Source organism: Larus michahellis, chromosome 9 (genome assembly GCF_964199755.1).
Source record: "Larus michahellis chromosome 9, bLarMic1.1, whole genome shotgun sequence".
NCBI classification, from domain to species: domain Eukaryota; kingdom Metazoa; phylum Chordata; class Aves; order Charadriiformes; family Laridae; genus Larus; species Larus michahellis.
This window is the reverse complement of record NC_133904.1, coordinates 1,637,254-1,656,772: the sequence shown is the minus strand read 5'-3', so window position 1 is coordinate 1,656,772 and position 19,519 is coordinate 1,637,254. Positions and strand designations below refer to the sequence as shown.

At 60.4% G+C, this 19,519-nt stretch overlaps 1 protein-coding gene across 2 annotated transcripts; it reads left to right on the top strand.

Annotated features, from left to right (window-relative positions):
• The first annotated feature begins 4,061 nt into the window (after positions 1-4,061).
• NOX5 (NADPH oxidase 5) lies at positions 4,062-14,618 on the top strand. Of its 2 annotated transcripts, none has more exons than XM_074600824.1 (15): positions 4,062-4,181; positions 4,716-4,866; positions 5,670-5,880; positions 6,916-7,150; positions 7,542-7,695; positions 8,869-9,044; positions 9,755-9,937; positions 10,583-10,715; positions 11,194-11,336; positions 12,690-12,734; positions 12,959-13,083; positions 13,480-13,564; positions 13,742-13,841; positions 14,001-14,167; positions 14,487-14,618. In XM_074600824.1, exons 1-15 carry the CDS (start codon positions 4,062-4,064, stop codon positions 14,616-14,618), a joined length of 2,160 nt encoding a protein of 719 aa, XP_074456925.1. The 2 variants fall into 2 exon arrangements, with proteins under 2 accessions (XP_074456925.1, XP_074456924.1); XM_074600823.1 differs by having other exon boundaries at positions 4,716-4,893; positions 5,550-5,880.
• The last annotated feature ends 4,901 nt before the right edge of the window (positions 14,619-19,519 follow it).

Below are 19,519 nucleotides of genomic sequence, written 5' to 3'. Positions count from 1 at the left end.
ATGGCGTTGCCTCCGCCTTCCCTCCCCCCTGCAGCGGGACGATGCCTTTGCCACCTCCCACCGCACACGGCGACGGACATCTCGATTTTCAGGCTCCACTGGCAGGGATGTTGCCTTTGAAGAAATGACTCAGGAAGGCACATTTCAAAGCTGCTGCTTGCCTAAATTATTGCTCAGCAGCGTTACAGGGATGTGTCTCTTCTGTGTTAATTGCAGCCTCTTCGTTTAAGCAGGCGCGAGCCTCGCTGGCGGCTGCTGGGGTGTTAGTGCTGTAGCTGCTTCTCGTCCTCGGGTGTTTTGCTGCTTTTAAGGCCATTGAATGCGTTTGTACATTTGATTTTGGTCTTGGAGTGACAGGCAGTTGAGGCACCGTCCTGTCAAGTTTGCCAGATGTGTGATTTGACTCCAGAAAGTAGCTTTAATTAGTGATTTCAATGGAAACGGCCTGCGTTGGTCTCCGCTCTAGGTTTTTGCAGAACTGGGTCCTTGTCCTCGGTCCATCTTGCACGGCCGGCGTTACCATCACACATTCCAGCGCGGTGCGAAAATTCTGGGTTTGTGGCCGGCTTTGAAAGCCTGAGAGGGGAACCTCTGCGGGCAGAGGAAACAGAAGCGCTTTTCTTGAGCGGTGATTGACTCGCCAGGCTTATTTTCATAAACTTCTATGAGGAATTTAAGGCAAGAACTAAAATAAAACAGAGTTGCGCTGGCACATCCACCCGCTCCGAGGGGAGATTATCCGGCATCCCACTCCGTGCAGCGTCCGATGTCTGATTGTAAGGTATTATGTCCTTTTTGTAGCAGCCTGACCACAATTTATTAAGTTGCATTAGCGAATTTAAGGTCTCCTTTACTTTAGATATCCGCAGTATGTTTGTATAGGTGAACTACTCTGGGCATAAAGGGGGGATTGTGGCTGCAGGATCCAGCACGTACTTGGAGATGATTTATACTTTACTCTCCCGTTCCCCTAGTGAACGGTTTTGTGACCTTGGATTGCCACGGTTTTAAAGTGAATTTATCTGGACTGTGAACTGACAGGTTTTGCTCAGTTCAGAACTTGTGGTGCTTGGCTTCTGCTGGATCCCCGTGGGGAAAGCTGCGACTGCGTGTAAAATACAGTCGAGAAGAAACGCCGCCGCAGTGGGAAATGGGAAGAATAACCCCCTTGAAACTGCATTACTTGGCAGCGAAGCTCAGCAGCAGGCAGTCTCTACAGCACCCGTTTCTCAGCTCTTAGCTGGGTTAAAGGAGTTATACCGATTTTTGTGTACTTTCATAAAATCTCTTTACTGCGATTCTGTTTCAGCATCTTTTCAAATGGAAGCCTTACCGTGGTTAGGGAAATAAGCCCTTACGTGAGGAATGACCCGGTTGTGACCCAAGGAGATGCTTTTTGCGTGACGGATTTTGTGTTTCCTGGTACTTTCCGTCGTGGTAGTGTGTCTGGAGGGGAAGGCGCTGACGGCAGGGCACTGCGTAGGGGTTTCCTATACCTTGTGCGGGCTCTGCTGCCTTAGCCAGCTGCCTCCCCGCTCTTCGCCCTCTGATGCGTGGGGCATACGTCGTGTGCGGGGCATACATCGTACACGGGGCATACATCACGGTGCGGCTTGGGCGGTGAGGTAGGAGAGGTGAGGCCGTGGATGCTCCTGAGGTGGGGTCTCTGTGCAGCACAAGCCTTGGTCCCTGGGCGACGTCCCCACCGCAGACCTGAGCCACGTCTGCAGTTCCCCTGGAGCCGGAGGGGGGATTTTTGTCCAAAGCTCAGCGAACTTTCCAATAAACAAGTCGGTAGGCAAACCGAGGGAGTTTTTCCAGCTGGGATCGGCTGCCTCGGCTCCGGCGATGAAGCGAAACTCTGCCGCTTAGCGTACAAAACGTCTCCCTGCTTCCCCTGCTCCATCGCTGCCTGGAGCAGCCCCGGCATCAGCCGGAGCAGTAAAGCAGAAATGGTTTACTACCTGGCTGCTGGTCCTGACATCCCCATGGCAACCTCCTCCCCAATTCAGCCCCCGCTTAGTGCCGTACAAGTAGGATTTGTTCAAAAACGAATAAAGGTTGCAGTATGAAAAAGACACTTCCCCGTGTGTTCCTGACGGCCAGTAAATAAGGATTGAAGCACCGGGTGAATACGAGCTCTTTATTGGAGTTGGCAGGGCCCGCGCTTCCCAAGGTTAGACTGCTTAATGGCGCAAGAAATATAAAATAAAGGAAATTAAAAGAATAGCATGCAACAGCTGTGATCGGCTATGTTTTAAATATCACGTGGGAAGAGCTGCAGCCGCAGACCTGCTGACAAAACCAGGTGTGACTGTAAGACGGGAGAGACGGGAGAGAGAGTAAATTAAAACCGGCGAAGCAGGAGTGACCTCCCTGTACGCGAGCAGAAGTTTGTGCCTTGTTCCCAGCCGTATCGCCCAAACTTGCCCTATCACCGCCTGTTCTCCCCGGGAACACCGTGTCCTCCTGCTGAGACCCCCGTTTGATGTCCCGTTCAGGAAGGGGGAGCGGGAGGGGGTCGGGGCGATGCGGCAGAGGCTGGCTCAGAGTTGTAGAAAGGCTCGTTGGACGCTGCGGCTCTGTGTTGATTTGCTCTTGGTTTCCCGAGATAAGGAGAACCGGCAGTAATTTTGGACTCCGTTGGCAAGCTGCTGTCAGATCGGAGAGAAGCGTGGTGGATTCGAAGATGCGGGGGACTGGAGAAGGAGATGGAGAGGGGGATGGGGAAGCGAGAAGGCAGGGACCAAAGGGAACAGGGATGAGGACCAGCCAGGAGAGGAGAGGGAAGGGGAGAGAGGGCCGGGTGCCTGCAGAGAGCAAGGTTTCCCGTCTCCCTGCTCCAGTTTTGTTGGCAAAGGGAAACCCCAGGGCATCTTGCCGCTGCCACCCTCCTTTTGTCCCGGCGTGACAGAGGAGTGGCACCTCCCCGGCGCCGGGCCCTGAAAGGGTCTGGGAACGGTTCAGTCCAGAAAACTGAGCTCCCAGAAGTTAGGGAACTCCTAGGATTAAGGTGTGGGTGTAAGAAGTTGTTCAGCCTCGCTGAGCGCACGCTGTGGAACAGGTCGGGCTGCGCGATGCTGCCTCAGGCTGGGGTGAGCAAAGGGACCCGGGCAGCCCCAGGGCTTGTGCCCACTGGTCCTGCTCTACCCGAGGGACCAGCTACAGAGGCCCGAGAGCAGCACGTGTCTCAGCTCTTACCATCCCCTGTGCTGGTCATTGTGAATTCGGGTCCACAAAAGCAGACGAGAGTCTCACAGGGGGCGTGCGGGCACGGGGTGGCTCATGCAGCCGCATCTTTCGACTTGCCTTGGGAAGAAAGGTCAGGAAGGAAGGAAAAGCTGGAGAGGGACTTTTTACAAGGGCATGTAGTGATAGGATGAGGGTGAGGGCTTCGAACTGGAAGAGGGGAGATTGAGATGAGATATTCGGAAGAAATTCTTGGCTGTGAGGGCGCTGAGCTCCTGGCCCAGGTTGCCCAGAGAAGCTGTGGCTGCCCCATCCCTGGAGGGGTTCAAGGCCAGGTTGGACGGGGCTTGGAGCAACCTGGGCTGGTGGGAGGTGTCCCTGCCCAGGGCAGGGGGTGCCACTGGGGGGGCTTTAAGGTCCCTTCCCACCCAAACCATTCTATGATTCTATGAATTACCCCTTATTAGTACTAATATCACCTCCAGCTCATTCGTGGTGGTGATCGGTAGCGCGGCAGGTACAAACAGGACTCAGCAGCTCGTTTCTTTGGTACGTGGAAATTTGGGGTTGTGTGTGATGCAGCACCCACGTGCTCCTCAGGTGTGTATTGTCACCACGGCTGTCGTGGCTGCCTGCGTCCCGGCTCATCCCAGGGCGGCTGCTGCGGGACCCAATGTGGGACCAGCAGCGAGGAATGCCCCATCCTGCCCTGGCAAGCCGGCAGGGAGCAGCCACGCCGTGCCCGGCTGCAGGGAGCCTGCGGGTGGTGAAAGCATGGCAGAAACAGTAAAAAAGCAGGTTTTGAAGGCTCCAGGGCGTTGCGAGGGGCTGCTGCCCGTCCCGCGCTGTGCCCTCCCGCAGGTTCCCGCACCATGAGCGCGGCTGAGGATGCCGAGTGGCTGCGGCGGGTGAGGAAGCAGTTCGGGAACATCGCGGGGGAGCACAAAGAAATCAACTTGGAAGAATTCAAAAGTGCTCTGCAAGTGAAGGAGGTGAGCGCTCCCGCGGGGGGCCGGGGTGTGGGGTCCCTTCCTCTGGGCAGCCCGACACCGAGCTGTGGTCTCTTATTGTACTTCGAGAAAATTAAGCTTAAAAAATAGAATCGCATGATGTTGCGGGAGAGAGAAACCTGGAGGTACGCTGCAGCAAGTGAGAGTGGAAAACACGGATTAACCACCCGCAATGCAAAATAGATTGGATATCCACAGTCTGTCTTTGAACGCGCTTGGCTATTCCCAGCGAATATTCCCTCCCAGCTGCCTGTTGCCCCGTCCCATCCCATCCCGTGTACCCTGGGCTCCCTCCCTTCCCCGGGCAGCCCCCTCCGGCTGCGGTGCCAATACACCCCTGCGAAACGGCAGCCTTCGTCCCTCCCTCCCGTTTTCGGACCGTCCCCGTGACTTTCAGCTTTTGCCAGACGATTCCCATGGCTGGTGGCGAGAGGTTTTGTTTGTAGCGTCAGGACCCGGCCGGTGGGAGAGCATCCCACCGCCACCACGTGAGAGCGTTTGCCCCCCTCCCCGCAGTCCTTCTTCGCCGAGAGGTTCTTCGCGCTCTTCGACTCGGACGGGAGCGGGACCATTAGTCTGGAGGAGCTGCTGAAAGCCCTGAGCCTGCTCATGCACGGGAGCCAGACGGACAAGCTGAGATTCCTCTTCCAGGTTTACGACGTGGATGGTAAAATGATGAAAAACAGGTTAATTTGTGGGGTTTTTTTTGAACAAAGTTGCAAGGTGGCGCGGCTCTCCTCTGAGCATCCAAGTGCCGGCATCGCCCCTCGGGCTCGGTGCTGGTCCCCTCTGGGGTTAAGCACAGCTGGGTAAGGGGGGAGGTGGGTCTTCGCTGCTGGATATCCGTTAAAGGTAAGCGTCTATCTGGCACAAATCCACCTGAAAACCAGCAGTTAAACCAGCCACCCGGCAGGAATTCCCACAATTCGCTTTCCCCCTCGGCCGCGGAGAGGAGCCCTCTCTGCTCCGCACAGGCATCAGCTCTCAGCCCCCTTGATATTTGCAAATCCCAGCCCGCTCCCTTCTTCCCTTCTTCCTCCATGGGCTGGGAAAGCTGGAAATAACAAAAGCAAAGCTCTTCTTGAGCTGCTTTTCCTGCTCGGACCTGCTTGGGCAGAAAATGCTGGCCGAAGAACTGAGAGCCAAGCCGCTTGCCCGTCTGGTTTGCCCTCGTGCCTGGCTGCCAGATAAGCGCGTCTGCGTGGCTTTGCTAGCGCCGAGCTCTGCCAGCCAGGCGGCAACGCGGCTGCTGCGGGGAAACGGCCCATTACGTCGCCTTTCTTTAAAAAAACCAGCTGATTTATGAGCAATGGCACGGTCCTTCCTCCCAAAGAGCCTGCGTGCGTTAAGGGGAGGTGATTTCTGCACCAAAGGTGCAAGGTGAAGGTAGAACCGTGGGGTTGTCGGGGTGCGGCAGCGCGTGGGGGGTCCCTGCCGTGACCCGCTGCGGCGCCCGCTCGCCCCGCGCAGGCAGCGGCTGCATCGACCCCGACGAGCTGCGCCTGGTGCTGCGGTGGTGCCTGCGGGAGAGCGCCATAGCCCTGCCTGAGGAGCGGCTGGCGGACCTCACCTGGGCACTCTTCGAGGCCGCCGACAAGGACCACAGCGGCTCCATCACCTTCGAGGAGCTCCGGGAGGAGCTGGAGGGTTTCCCAGAGGTCATGGAGAACTTGACCATCAGGTAGCTGTGACGGGGGGGCCCTCCGGCAGTCCCGTGGGGCTGCGGGTTCCCCTGTGAGCACATTTTTCCTCCTGAGTGGAGGGAAAAACATGGGATTTATGCCCTCACTAAGGTTCTCATGGGGTGCCCAGGCCATAAGGTACTGGGAGCGACACAAGTGCCTTGCGGTGCCAAGCTGGGTGCAGGGATGGTGTTGGGATGGATGCAGGGCTCGGATGTAGGGATAGTGCTGGGATGGGTGCAGGGATGGCGTTGGGGTGGATGTAGGGATAGCTGCAGGGATGCTGCTGGGATGGGGGCAGGGCTTGGATGTGAGGATAGGTGTTGGCATGGATGCAGGGCTTGGATGTAGGGATGGGTGCAGGGATGATGTAGGGATGGGTGCAGGGATGGCGTTGGGATGGATGCAGGGATGGCATTGGGACGGATGCAGGGATGGCATTGGGACGGATGCAGGGATGGCATTGGGATGGATGCAGGGCTCAGATGTAGGAATGGTGCTGGGATAGGTGCAGGGATGGCATTGGGATGGATGCAGGGATGGTGCTGGGATAGGTGCAGGGATGGCATTGGGATGGATGCAGGGATGGTGCTGGGATAGGTGCAGGGATGGCGTTGGGATGGATGTAGGGATAGCTGCAGGGATGCTGCTGGGATGGGGACAGGGCTTGGATGTGAGGATAGGTGTTGGGATGGATGCAGGGCTCGGATGTAGGGATAGGTGCAGGGCTGGTTTTGGGATGGATGTAGGGCTCGGATGTAGGGATAAGTGCAGGGATGGTGCAAGGATGGTGCTGGTATAGGTGCAGGGCTCGGATGTAGGGATGGGTGCAGGGATGGTGCTGGTATAGGTGCAGGGCTCGGATGTAGGGACGGGTGCAGGGATGGTGCTGGGATGGGTGCAGGGATGGCGCTGGGATGATGCCACGCTGGGGGCAGGACTCAGATGCAGGGATGAGTACCAGCCTGGGTGTGGGACTGCCCCGGCTTCCCCCTTTCTCCGGGCAAGGAGCAAGCCGATGCCTCCGCTCCCAGTGCAGCGAGCTGGCTGAAGCCCCCGCCGCCCACGGAGAGGAGCTGCCGGCCACGCTACCTGACCCGGGCGTACTGGCACAACCACCGCGGCAAGCTCGCCTTCCTGGGGGGCTACATCAGCCTCAACCTCCTGCTCTTCGCCCTGGCTGCCCTGCGGCACGCCGGCCTCGGCGGGTGGCTGGTGGTGGCCCGGGGCTGCGGGCAGTGCCTGAACTTCAACTGCTCCTTCCTCGCAGTGAGTGCCGGGTGGCAGGAGGGATGCTGAGCTGGCGGGGGGGCGGGGTGATGGTTACCTGGGCTGTTTATGGTCACGTTTACGCTAGGACCTTCTCTCTGTGCCAGGGGCTCCTTGGAGGGCAGTAATCGGAGCCTGTGAACTTTTGCGGTTGTGGGACCAGGCTGTCTCCTCTTATTTATAAATAAATAATGGGTTAGGGAGGATGTGAGCTCTCTGGGACGAGGGCACTTATGGCACCCTGCAGATGGGTCCTTGATTTCTGCCTCTGGGTGCTCTCCAGGCTGTATTAGCAGGGAGCTGGCTCTGGAGCCCCGGGGGACCAGCCCCTGGCTGAGCCCCCCAACATCTCTGATTGTCCCCGGCATCTCTGACTGCCCCTCTCCCGGAGGTGCTGATGCTGCGGAGGTGCCTGACCTGGCTGCGAGCTACCCCCATCGCCAAGGTTTTGCCACTGGACCAGCACGTCGTTTTCCACCAGCTGGTGGGGTATGTGGTGCTGGTGCTGGCAGCCGTTCACACGGGCGCCCACGTCGCCAACTTCAGTAAGTAGCAGCTCCCGGGCAGGGGAGGCCCTTCGGCTGCCAGGGGTTTGTCTCGGGCAGCACCCGCTCTAACGCGCCCCATCAACCCTGTGGGGGGTTCCCCCCTTCCAGTCCCTCTGCTAAAGTGGAAAATGCCCCTCGGTGCAGGGGGCATCACCCACCCTGCACCGACGAAAAGTTGAGGGGGCCTGGACCGAGCCCCGAGGGTGGATGCTCGTGTCCCTGGGGGATGCGGATGTCCCAGGGAAGGGACGCTCATGTCCCATGGGGGGATGCTTATGTCCCAGAGGGATGCAGATGTCCCAGGGAGGGGATGCAGGTATCCCAGGGGGATGCACATGTCCTGGGGGTGGGATGCAGATGTCCCGGGGAGGGGATGCATATGTGCCAGGGGGGATGCTTGTGTCCTGGAGGGATGCAGGTGTCCCAGGGACGGGATGCAGATGTCCCATGGGGGCATGCTTATGTCCTGGCGGGATGCAGATGTCCCATGGGGGGATGCAGATGTCCCGGGGATGGGATGCAGATGTCCCGGGGAGGGGACGCATGTGTCCCAGGGGGCACGCATATTCTCCACGAAGGCGATGCATGTGTCCTGGGTGTGCACATGTCCCGGGGAGGGGGATGCAAGCCCTGGGGAGGGGGGTGCACATGCCCAGGGGGGCTGAGAGGCCGCAGGCAGGGTGCGGGCAGCCAGAGGGTGCGTGCGGTGCCGCACGGTCTGTGCACTGGCTGTGATCCCCCTCTAGCGGCTCCCCAGCCGGCAGCAGGGGGGCTCCCGCTCACCCCCCACGCAGCTCCCGAGTGGGGTCTGTGCCCCACAGCCCTGCGCACCATGGCCCTCCCATCACCCCACGGCGGGGTGCCAGGGCTGCACCCCCCGCTCGGGGGCATGAGCAACACAAGGGGGGAGCACGTCTGCTCGCACTACCCACCCTCCTGCGCAATGCCCCCCTTGCAACGATGCTGAGCCCGAGAACGGGCTCCAGAAAGGAGAAATGTTGCATTTTTTCAAAACGTCCGAGCAAAGCACTTGGGCGCTTCTTAGTTAGAAAAAAGCAAATTTAAATAATGTAATTGGCAAGAGTTGGGTGGGTGCAGCAGAAATCTGGGTGCGCCGCGGGTGGGTGCTGCGGGTGTCCCGCGCCCCGTCCCGACCCTGCGTGTGCCCAGGCAGGCTGGCGCGGCAGGACGGGCGCCATGCCCTCGCCGAGTACCTGCTGTCGGCACGGCCCGGCGCAGGCGGCCTGGGCGGCACGGCCTCGCAGACGGGGCTGGCGCTGCAGGGGCTGCTGGCCGCCATGCTCGCCTTCTCCAGCCCCTGCATCCGACGGAGCGGCCACTTTGAGGTGGGTCCTGCCGCGGCCCCGCGCGACCGGGAGAGCCCCAGCGGTGCCAAAGCTGCTCCATGTTGGGGAGCAGGGCAGCAGGGGGAGGGTCTGGTGGGGGGGTGCCCAGCCCTGGGCTGCCCCATGTCGGGGGAGAGCTCGTGAGCTGGTGCCTCCCTTGGACCATCCAATGCTCCTCAGGTTTGCAGTTTTGGGGTTTCCGTGCTTTTGTTAGCCTGGAGAAGAGCAGGCTGAGAGGGGATCTCACCAATGCTCATCAATAGCTAAAGGGGGGGTGTCAGGAGGATGGGGCCAGGGTGTTCTCAGTGGTGCCCAGCGACAGGACAAGGGGTAACGGGCACAAACTGGAACACGGGAAGTTCCATCTCAACACGAGGAGGAACTTCTTTGCTGTGAGGGTGGCAGAGCCCTGGCACAGGCTGCCCAGAGAGGTGGGGGAGTCTCCGTCTCTGGAGACATCCCAACCCCGCCTGGAGGCGTTCCTGTGCCACCTGCTCTGGGTGACCCTGCTCTGGCAGGGGGTGGGACTGGGTGATCTCCAGAGGGCCCTTCCCACCCCCACCGCTCTGGGAATCTGGGATTCTTTACCGTTTGAGCTGCCTTTGTTTGTTGGGGTGCCCCAGAGCCGCCTCACCAGGAAGCACCGTTTGGCTCCACCGCTTTCGGTTCCCCCTCAGCCCACCCTGTGCCCCCCTGCTCCCTGCCCACAGGTCTTCTACTGGACCCACCTCTCCTACATCTCCGTCTGGACCCTCCTCATCCTCCACGGCCCCCATTTCTGGAAGTGGTTTGCGGTTCCCGGCTGCCTCTTTGCGCTGGAGAAGGTGGCGGGCTTGGCTTGGCGGCGCGCTGGGGGGCTGCGCATCGTGGAGGTCAACCTGCTCCCCTCCAAGGTCTGCACCCCTTCCCACACCCCCCCAGCTCTTCTGAGAGCGGGAATGAAGGTGCCGCATCTCACAGAAACACCTTTAATATCGTGAGCTGGAAGGGGGATGCTCCCCCGGCCACGCGCGGGAGGGACGGGGTGCAATGAGCAGTTTGCATGGAAAAGCCGCGAGTTTGCGTTGCTTCAGGCTGCGTCGGGGAACCTTTGTGGCAAAAAAGTGAAAGCGATATTTGTTTTCAGGCAATTCTTTTTAAATTTAGAATTTTTGCCTGTTGTGCAAGTAAAAAAAAAAAAAAAAAAACAAAAAAAAACCCCCAAAAAACCCAAAAAAAACCAAACCAAAACCTAAACTCACAGGAAAACAAATGATAAAATGAAAACTGCTTTGGCTCTTAGTTTCTTCAAAAAAAATTGCTGTTCGAGGCCAGCCCTAGCCGAGATTTTTGTTTGATAGCGAAGCTGGGCAGTGAATGGGAGAACAAACCCTTTTCTGGGGTCGAAGCCGTGCGTCCGCCTCATGCCGGCTGCTTTGGAAAACGGGAGACACAAACCCGGGTGCTGGTGGGCTGCGGGAACACCGCCCCGGTGGAGACGGACCAGCGCGACGTGCCTGCTGGATGCTCCCAGCTTCTCTGCTCTCCTTTTTCTCCAGGTGACTCACCTTGTGATCGAGAGACCGCAGTTTTTCCGCTACGAGCCCGGAGACTATGTCTACCTGAACATCCCGGCCATCGCCACCTACGAGTGGCACCCCTTCACCATCAGCAGCGCTCCCGAGCAGCAAGGTGATGGCCGATCCTTTCCTCATCTTGCATCACCGGCATGTTTTGCATCACCGGGATGATGTTTTGCATCACACCGGCCCCACGAGGACAGCTGGATCCCCTCTGAGGGTGGCGCGAGGAGGTGGCCATGCCCATGGAGCAGGGCAGCGTGCCTTCATGGTTGCCTCAACCTCTGCCCGTGCATAAGTGCCGCGTAAAAACATGCGTTTGGCTTATTTCAAGCAAAGCACGGGGAACGAATGGCACCTGAATACCCTGCCCGGCTCCGTGGGTGCCCAAGGTTTGGGATTTGGGCTTCACCCAGCTATTGGAGCAAGCCCAGTCCCCTGCTGCAAGCCCAGGGCTGAGATGAAGGAGGATGAGGTGGGGATTGCTGCACCCGGGGCCGGAGCTGTGCGGTGCCCAGCCCGTGGTGCCGGGGGCGGCAGGGCAGTGCCTTACGGAGGATGCCCACCCCCTGCCCCGCTCCATCCTGCAGAGACCCTCTGGCTGCACATCAGGTCGCTGGGCCAGTGGACCAACAAGCTGTACGAATACTTCCAGCAGCCCGAGTTGCCCAGCCCGGAGCCAAAACCGCTCAGCAGGAGCCTGAGGGAGAAGAGATGCCGGCGCTGGGCGCAGGTCGGTGCGGACGGGGCTCAGCTTTTGGCAAAGGCAGGGGTCAGACCGTGGAATGCTGCTGCTTGGCAGAGGTTTGCGATGCGGCTTTGCCAAGCTGAGCACCCCCAGCGCGCCCATGGGTTTCTCAAGCTGATGTCCTTGTCTGGCACGTGGGGAGGGCTCTGCCCCGCGGGCTCTCCCTGCCCAGCTCCAAAAAAGTGAAGAAGCGAGGACAGGTCGGGCTGGGCGCTCTCTGCCGAGCGGCTCCCCCCGGGGGCGCCCCAGTTCTCAGCCACCCGTGCGGCACCAGGCTGGGCATGGGGCACCTCTCCTGCTGCGTGTCCTCCGCAAGGCGCTCGTGCTGCCTTGGAGGACTTCGTGTCCCACCCTCCGCCGAGGCTGTGTGACCCCGGTGGATGGGCCATCAGATGCCGGCGAGCATCGCGCAGCCAGCGATGCCTTGGCCTTTGCCTTCCAGGAAGGTCTCTGCAGCAGGGCTGGCTCGGAGCAGGGGTCCGTGGCCACCGGAGGGGACGGAGACGTTCAGCTGATGTCGTACAGAGCCACCAGTGCTGCTGCCCCGGGAGAGGAGGACCTGCCGGCGGGGGGGGTGAGCACCGTCTCCCGCCCTCGCCCAGCACCGCCAGCCCCACGCCCTCCCCGGGGGGCAGAGGCAGAGCCCCCGGGGCCTGCGGGGTGGGAGGGGGGTCTCTGCTCTCATCAACACGGCAGCGACTGGAGGCCCAGCCTGCAGAAACGAGGGGAAGCGCGGCTTCCATCCCGCATGGGCCGAAACTCATTAAGAAGCTCTTTTTAAAAGAAACTTCATCCGCTTCCAGGCTGCTGAGCGCCACCGTTAGTGGCTTTTATCCCCCGATATGAAAAGCTCTCAGGATATTGATTCTGTCTGGGCTGGCGGAGCAGTCCCTGCAGATAACGAATTTACATGCGCCGGTTGTACTGAGTTTCTCTCCCTGGCTCTCTTTTGCTCCTGTCTGCGCCCCGGTGAGCAGAGGTTCCCCACGCCTGCTCCCACCGCCCGCGCCATCGTGGTCGCTGTAAACCTCTTACTCACCCCCCAGCCTGCGTGGGGATCTGGATAATTGCCTTTTTAATCAATACTCAACCCGATTACGATCCAGACAACACCATCAGGTGGCGGGTACCCGGCATGGGACGTGTGTGGGGTGTCCCAGCAGAAGTGCGGGCACCGCACCGAGCTTGGCATCGAGGGATGCGGCTGGAAGCGGTGTGCACAGCCCAGAAAAAAACACCCAAAAAACAAGCCCAGGGAACAAGAGGGTTAGCGTTAGCTGTCACGGAGGGGTTAGGGGTAGGCAGGAGGAGACGCTCACTGCTCTCTTTACCTAGCAGGTGTCCACGGGGCTGGGTGAGACCCATCGGCTCTGCAGCATCAAGGTGAGGGATGCCCCGGTCCTTCCCCGGCTTTGGTGAGCAGGGCTGTGCTCAGCATCCCTGGGGGGACCCACACGTGTGCCCGGTCACCCCATGCGTGTAGCCCCTGTGCTCCACGAGCCTGCAGTGCCCCCTGTGCACTAAACCCTGCTCCTATCCGCAGCTTACGAGTTGTTTTAGCACCCGCGGGCTGCTGGGTTTATCCACGACTTTCTTGTCTCTCCTAGTGCTACATCGACGGCCCCTACGGGACCCCGACGCGGAGGATCTTCACCTCGGAGCACGCCGTGCTCATCGGCGCAGGCATCGGCATCACCCCCTTCGCCTCCATTCTGCAGAGCATCATGTACAGGTTGGTGCCGTTGCAGCAGCTCGGGCTGCGGTCGCGCCAGCAGATCCCCAGTACGAGCTCTGGCGTCGCTTTGGGAGGCACAAGGCATGACGTACGCCGCGGTGGACCCGTCCTCCAACACTTCTCCCTGCGGGATGAGCACCATGGGGCAGCACCCATCGTGGCTCCTCCTCGCTTCTAACCTTGGGACTCATAACACGTGGCCACGAGACCCACAGCTGGGTCCTCCCTCCGTGTCAGGCTTTTCCCTGGGGATTTCTGCTGCAGGGAGACCCGCTGGCAGGAGGTTGGCCTGGAGATGGTGAGGAACGGGTGCTTGGGGTCTCCTTGCGAAGGTCTGCTGGGGTGTGCGGGGTGCGGGCAGTGGGGCGGGCAGGGCTGTGTCTGCCCGTGCAGGTACCGCCGGCGAAAGCAGAGCTGCCCCAGCTGCCATTACTCGTGGTGCGAGGACCTGCGGGACGAGGAGATGACGCTCAGGAAGGTAGGAGCAGGCAGAGGGGGACCAAGGTTAACCCTGGGGACAGTGACAAGGGGGCTTGCAGGGTCACGGGGGTGGAGATCCCACAAGCATCCCTTCCCAGTCCAGGAGGTCTGGGGCGTTGGGTGGCTGGATTTGGCCCCCGTGCTGACAGCTCCAAAGGCTGCTGTGTCCTTTCAGGTCGACTTCATCTGGATAAATCGGGACCAGAAGCACTTTGAGTGGTTCGTCAGCCTGCTAACCAAGCTGGAAATGGAGCAGGCTGAGCAAGAGCCGGGAGGTGAGCGGGAGGCAGGGGCCGGCCACCACAGCCCCCTGACCTGGGGGTGCCCAGCCCTGTGCTTGGTATCCCCCCCCCCGCAGAGCCCACCCTGACCCGAGGGGGCATGGCGTGGGGCCGGACCCCCCGTCTGCAGCCGGGCTCCACTTGAACACCCAGAGCCGTTTTTGGAGATGCACATGTACATGACGTCGGCCCTCAGCAAGAATGACATGAAGGCCATCGGGCTGCAGATGGCCCTGGACCTGCTGGCCGCCAAGGAGCAGAGGGACTCCATCACGGGGCTGCGGACCAGGACCCAGCCCGGCCGCCCCGACTGGAGCAAGGTGAGGGCTGGCCCTGCCCCGCTGCCGACAGCACGCTCGTGGGGAGGGCACCGTGTCCCCCAGACCCGCTCTTTGTGGAGGGACACCGCGGGAGAGACCCATTTTAGAGCAGGAGGATGCACTGGGATACCCAGACCTGGATATTCCTGGGATATCCCTCCCGTGGGAGTGCTGGGGAGCACCCGGAGGCTGAGTTGTGCCGGGCAGCACCTGCTAAAGCAGGCAGCAGGGATCTGGCCATCGCTGGGAGGGGAGCGGGCTGTGCCACCACCTTCTCTTCTCCCTTCCACCTCCTCTTCTCCTTTCGCCTGTGCCCTAGGTGTTTGGGAAGGTGGCGGAGGAGAAGAAAGGGAAAGTCCAGGTCTTCTTCTGTGGCTCGCCAGCGCTTGCCAAAGTCATCAGGGCACACTGCGAGCACTTCGGCTTCCGCTTCTTCAAAGAAAACTTCTAACCGCTGGCCCTCGCCTCCCTGCCTGCCCCTGCCAGCCCTGATGCCGGGTGATGGGCTCTGGTGGCTGGATCCTGCTGCACGGCCCGTGTTGGCTCCAGGCTGTCTCTCAGTCAAAGCTGGGGAGGGTGGGACGCACAGCAAGGGACAGGGAGAGGAAGGGGCTGAGCTCGGCCATGGGGCTTTGGGGTGGAGGGGACGCAGTCCTGGAGCCATTTTGGGTGGAGGAGATGGGTGTCCTGGAGCATCCGTGTAGAGGTTTTGAGGGGGAAATAACCAATGCCCCAGAGCACTTTGGGATGGGGGGGAGGGGGTCCATAAGCACCTTGCAGGGCTTTGGAATGGAGAGGATGGGGTTCCATCACCTTGCTGGGCTTTGGGATGGAGGGAACTGTGTACTACATCCCCTTGTCGGTCTTTGGGAGGGAGGGGGTGGGGTTCTGCATCACCTTGCCGACTTTGGGAGGGAGGGGATGGGGTCCTGCATCCCCTTGTAGGTCTTTGGGAGGGAGGGGATGGGGTTCTGCATCACCTTGATGACTTTGGGAGGGAGGGGATAGGGTCCTGCATCACCTTGCAGGGCTTTGGGAGGGAGGGGATCCCCTTGCAGGGCTCTGGGATGAAGGGAATATGATCCTGCATCACCTTGCAGGGCTTTGGGATGGAGAGGATGGCGTCCTGCATCACCTTGCGGGGCTTTGGGATGTAAGGGGCAGGGTCCTGCATCACCTTGCAGGGCTTTGGGATGTAAGGGACGGGGTCCTGCATCACCTTGCAGGGCTCTGGGAAGGAGGGGATGCCCTTGCAGGTCTTTGGGACGGAGGGGACGGGTCCTGCCGTCCCCTTGCCGGGCTCTGGGACGGAGGGGACGGGGTGCTGGAGCCCGTGGGGGTGGCGGGCACCCGGTGTGCGGTGCCCACAGGAGGGCACTGCAGACTCGGCAACCGGGGCCGTGCGGCCGCCCGGGGCCGGGGCTGCGCTGGCCGGGACCCCCCGGACCCCCCCCCGCCCGAGGGCAGACCGGCCGCAGCCCTGCCCGCCTGGTTGGCAGCGCAGGAGGGGGTTTGCCTCTTTTTCCGCTAGAAAAGCAGATATTTCGGCGGTGCCGCGGGGGGCCAGCGCAGCCCGCCCGCCTCGGGGTGGCCGGTGGGACGGGGTGACATCGGACGCGCTGGGCTGGGGGGTGCAGGGATGTCCCCGCCTGTGGCCGGCGGTGCTGGGAGCAGTGATGGCCCACGGGGACCCATCGCTGCCCAAAACAAACGCTGGTGGGAAGCTGCCCTCCCTGCCTGCCTTATACGGCCTCTTAGGGGCCACCTGTGCAATACGCTGATGCTTTTGTGTAAAAAAAAAAACCAAAAACACAAAAAGGAAAGATTAATGTAGACGAGACACTCGTCTGATGGCAAAGTGGCCCGTGGGGGAATCAAAGTCTAATGAAGGGCCAGAGGAGCCGCCTGTTGCCGGCACAGTGTGCTCCCGGCCGTCCCGGCAGAGCCAGCGCAGCCTGGCACGGCATGGCACGAGGTGGGTGCCGAGGGACCCTGGGGAGACTCTGAGCCCCCAGCCGCGCCGGGGGGCAGGATGGCACCCCTCGGTGCAGGGGGAGCCCACGGCGTGCGGCATCCTGCACCGCGTGGTCCCCGGGCCATCGTGCTGTGCAGAATGGGTGCTGACTGGTGTGGATGCTGGAGGGGGACAGGAGCCCAGCGCGGTTGGGGTGGCCATCAGCATGCCCTGGGCCACAGAGCTGGTGCGGTGCCCTGCCCTGCCCCTCGGCGCTTGCCCCATCCGGAGCTTTGCTTCCCCCCTGCTCCCTCCCTCCTCCTTGCTGGGGCCATTTGGGCAGGGATTTGATGCCCGAACCCCGCTGCCTTCCAGAGCCCATCACAGCATCCACCCCATCCTGGGTCATAGAATCACAGAGCGGTTTGGGTGGGAAGGGACCGTAAAGCCCCCCCAGTGGCACCCCCTGCCCTGGGCAGGGACACCTCCCACCAGCCCAGGTTGCTCCAAGCCCCGTCCAACCTGGCCTTGAACCCCTCCAGGGATGGGGCAGCCCCAGCTTCTCTGGGCAACCTGGGCCAGGGGCTCACCACCCTCAGGGGGAAAAATTTCTTCCTAATGTCTAATCTAAATCTCCCCTCTTCCACTTTGAAGCAATTCCCCCTCGTCCAGTCACTACATGCCCTTGTAAAAAGTCCCTCTCCAGCCTTCTTGTAGGCGCCCTTCAGATGCTGGAAAGCTGCTCTGAGGTCTCCCCGGAGCCTTCTCTTCTCCACGCTGGCCCCCGCCCCCCCCAGCTCTCTCAGCCTGTCCTCGCAGGAGAGGGGCTCATTGCCGTAACGGTGCAAAGCTGCGCCGCTGATACTCCTCGTTTTGCCTGTGCCTTTGCCCGTGAGCTCTTGGTTCACCCGGGGCAGTCATGGCAGCTGTAGGAAGGTGTCAATGCAGCAGGGAGCCCAGGTCGGTGCCCTGGGCAGCGGCGGGGGCTGAGCCCCCTCTTCCCCAGTGCCAGCACAGTGCTGGGAGCTGCCCCCCCCACTGCCTTTTGGAGGCATGGCCTGAGCGAGGCAGAAACCCCCCAAAACTGGGACACGCACCTTCGCGCTCTTGTTTTTCCTGCAAGCCCTGCTGTAGCCCCTCCTGCACGAGGTAAAGGGGCAGGGGGGCATCAGGGTTCCTTGGGTGACCCTTTGTGCCGTGCTGTCCGTCCACTCCAACAGCCTCATCCCGGACCCGCTGGGATGCGGGCACAGAGACCACCAACCTTATCACTTAGCCTAAAACCAGTAGCTGATTTGGGCGGTGTGGAGGAGCTGGGCTGTGCAGTTGGCTCCAGTGATAACAGTGAAATCTGGAGCCAGAGAGGAGAAATCATTTGACGTGGGGCCGTGACACAAACTCGGTGGCTGAACCTGCTCTAGACACCCTGATAGATGGGCTGGGTAACGATCCCCGCTGGGTCATGTCCAGGGCTGCCACGCGATGGATGGAGAGACAGCGGCGCGCTCTCAGCTCCCCGTGAAAATGCAGCACGAGGTGAAGATCCCAAAGTCGAGTGTTAGTTTTTCTTAGCCCTGGCTAATGCGGGCTCCTTGCCTCCTCGGCGTAGCGGCAGGATGGAAACGGAAGGCAGCTCACCGAACTGAGCTGCTCCGGCGGTGTCAGCGTGGGAGAGGGGCTCCCCTTCCCTCTGCATCCCACCGCATCCCTCCGGGGGTGTTCTCCAGCTTCAGCTCGCTCTGCAAAGAGCCTCCTCGGCTCCGCACTCCCCATCGCGGCTCCGTCTCCCTTCCAAGCTTCGGCCAAGGAAACCAAACCTGCTCAGGGTCTTTGCAAGAGATCCACACTGCGGAACGGAGCCGGGATGTCACCCCCCGGACCCACGGGCTGATCCGCTGGGGCACGGACCAGGACGCCTGTTGACCAGCGTTGCCGCAATGACAGCCCACGGCCTGTAATTAAGGCGGCTGTTTCAATCAGGGGATGATGTAAGCTCCTGCTCACCACATCCAAGGGAAAACCAGGACAGCTGCAGCCTCCTGGGGCTTGTGGGGAAATAAATATCTCCCCCCCGCCACCCCCCCCACCCTGGCAGACGGAGTTACGGTGTTTCAGGGATATCTTTCAGCTACGCTCCCGGAATGACTCAATTTGTGTGCTTTCACGTTGCCAAAGACGCCAGGGAAAAAAATAAAAATAATGCGGCAGCATCACGTGGCCGAGGAAAACACGCTCATCTCAATCATAAAGAAGAGTTAATTACATCTCCCTGCTCTCCCTACGTTTCGAGGCAATTATAAACAGAATGAATCATTATGCGTCTGCTGATAATCATTTCCATTCCGCATCCCTGCTGAATCGCAGGGTGCCGAAGCGCTCTGATGCTTGCAGCATCTCCAATAAAATAAAAAAAAAACAACAAAAAAACCCCTCCAAAAAACCGCTCCAAAATAAAGCAAATTTGGCTCTTTTTTGAGCATCGGGGCGCCCAAAGCAGAAAGATTTTGGGGAGAATTCATGCAAAACACCCAAGACACGGGGCTGCCGCCCTGGCGGGAAGCTTTTGTAGGGCAGGAGGGTCTTGCGAGCCAGGCGGGCTTTGATTTTTTTTTTTTTTTTTTTATTATTTTCCCTTTGGAGGAAGGCGATGGGGTTTGGGGACGCCGAGAGGTGGAGCGTGTCCCCTTCTGCCGCCGGTAGGCTGCCCGCCAGAGCACGCATCACCGCCTTTTTCCAGTCGCGCATATGGTTTATCGCGAGGAATTTGGTTGCTCCTCCTGTTTTTGGGCTTGACACGTGCCGGGTGGGATGCACGTCGCTGCGCTGGCCGGGGGGGGGACGTACGTCCCCCCCCGGCCAGCGCAGCGACGTGCATCCCACCCGGCACGTCGCAGGAGGTATATTTTGCTGCCCCGAAGCATCAAAGCATCTTGCAGGATTTCAGGTCCCTGCTCATCCTGACAGTGGTACCCAGCCCAGGGTGTTTTCCATCGCTGGTGGGCAGAGGAGGGCAGGGTGATGCTCAGCAGATGGTTGGGGGGAAACGCTCTCCGAGGGCGGCGGGTGATGGGTTGCGGGATGGAGGCAACATCAAGGTCACCGCTGCCACGATGAATCCTGAGCTGCTCACGTCCCGGCGAATGAAAAATTAACGAGTTCCTTCCCCTTCCACCCGCAGAAGCTCCGTCAGCTGCCATTTTTGCTCCGCGCCTCCGGTTCGTCGGATGTTTCCTTTGGATCCCAGGAATAAATGATTGAAAGATGTGAAAGTTGGAAGGGGGGGGGGTGGGGTTGGGCGCTGGAGCAAGGCAGGTACCAGTAACTTCGGCTCCTTGGCCAAACCAAACCACGGCTGGGATGGGAAGCGATGCCCAGAGAGGAGCTGCTCCCTCCAAGCC

Coding starts and splice junctions, on each gene's coding strand:
- NOX5 (XM_074600823.1), top strand. CDS start 4,062: ATGAGCGCGGCTGAGGATGCCGAGTGGCTGCGGCGGGTGAGGAAGCAG. Junction 7,151..7,541: donor TCAACTGCTCCTTCCTCGCA/GTGAGTGCCGGG, acceptor CCTCTCCCGGAG/GTGCTGATGCTGCGGAGGTG. Junction 10,716..11,193: donor CAGCGCTCCCGAGCAGCAAG/GTGATGGCCGAT, acceptor TCCATCCTGCAG/AGACCCTCTGGCTGCACATC.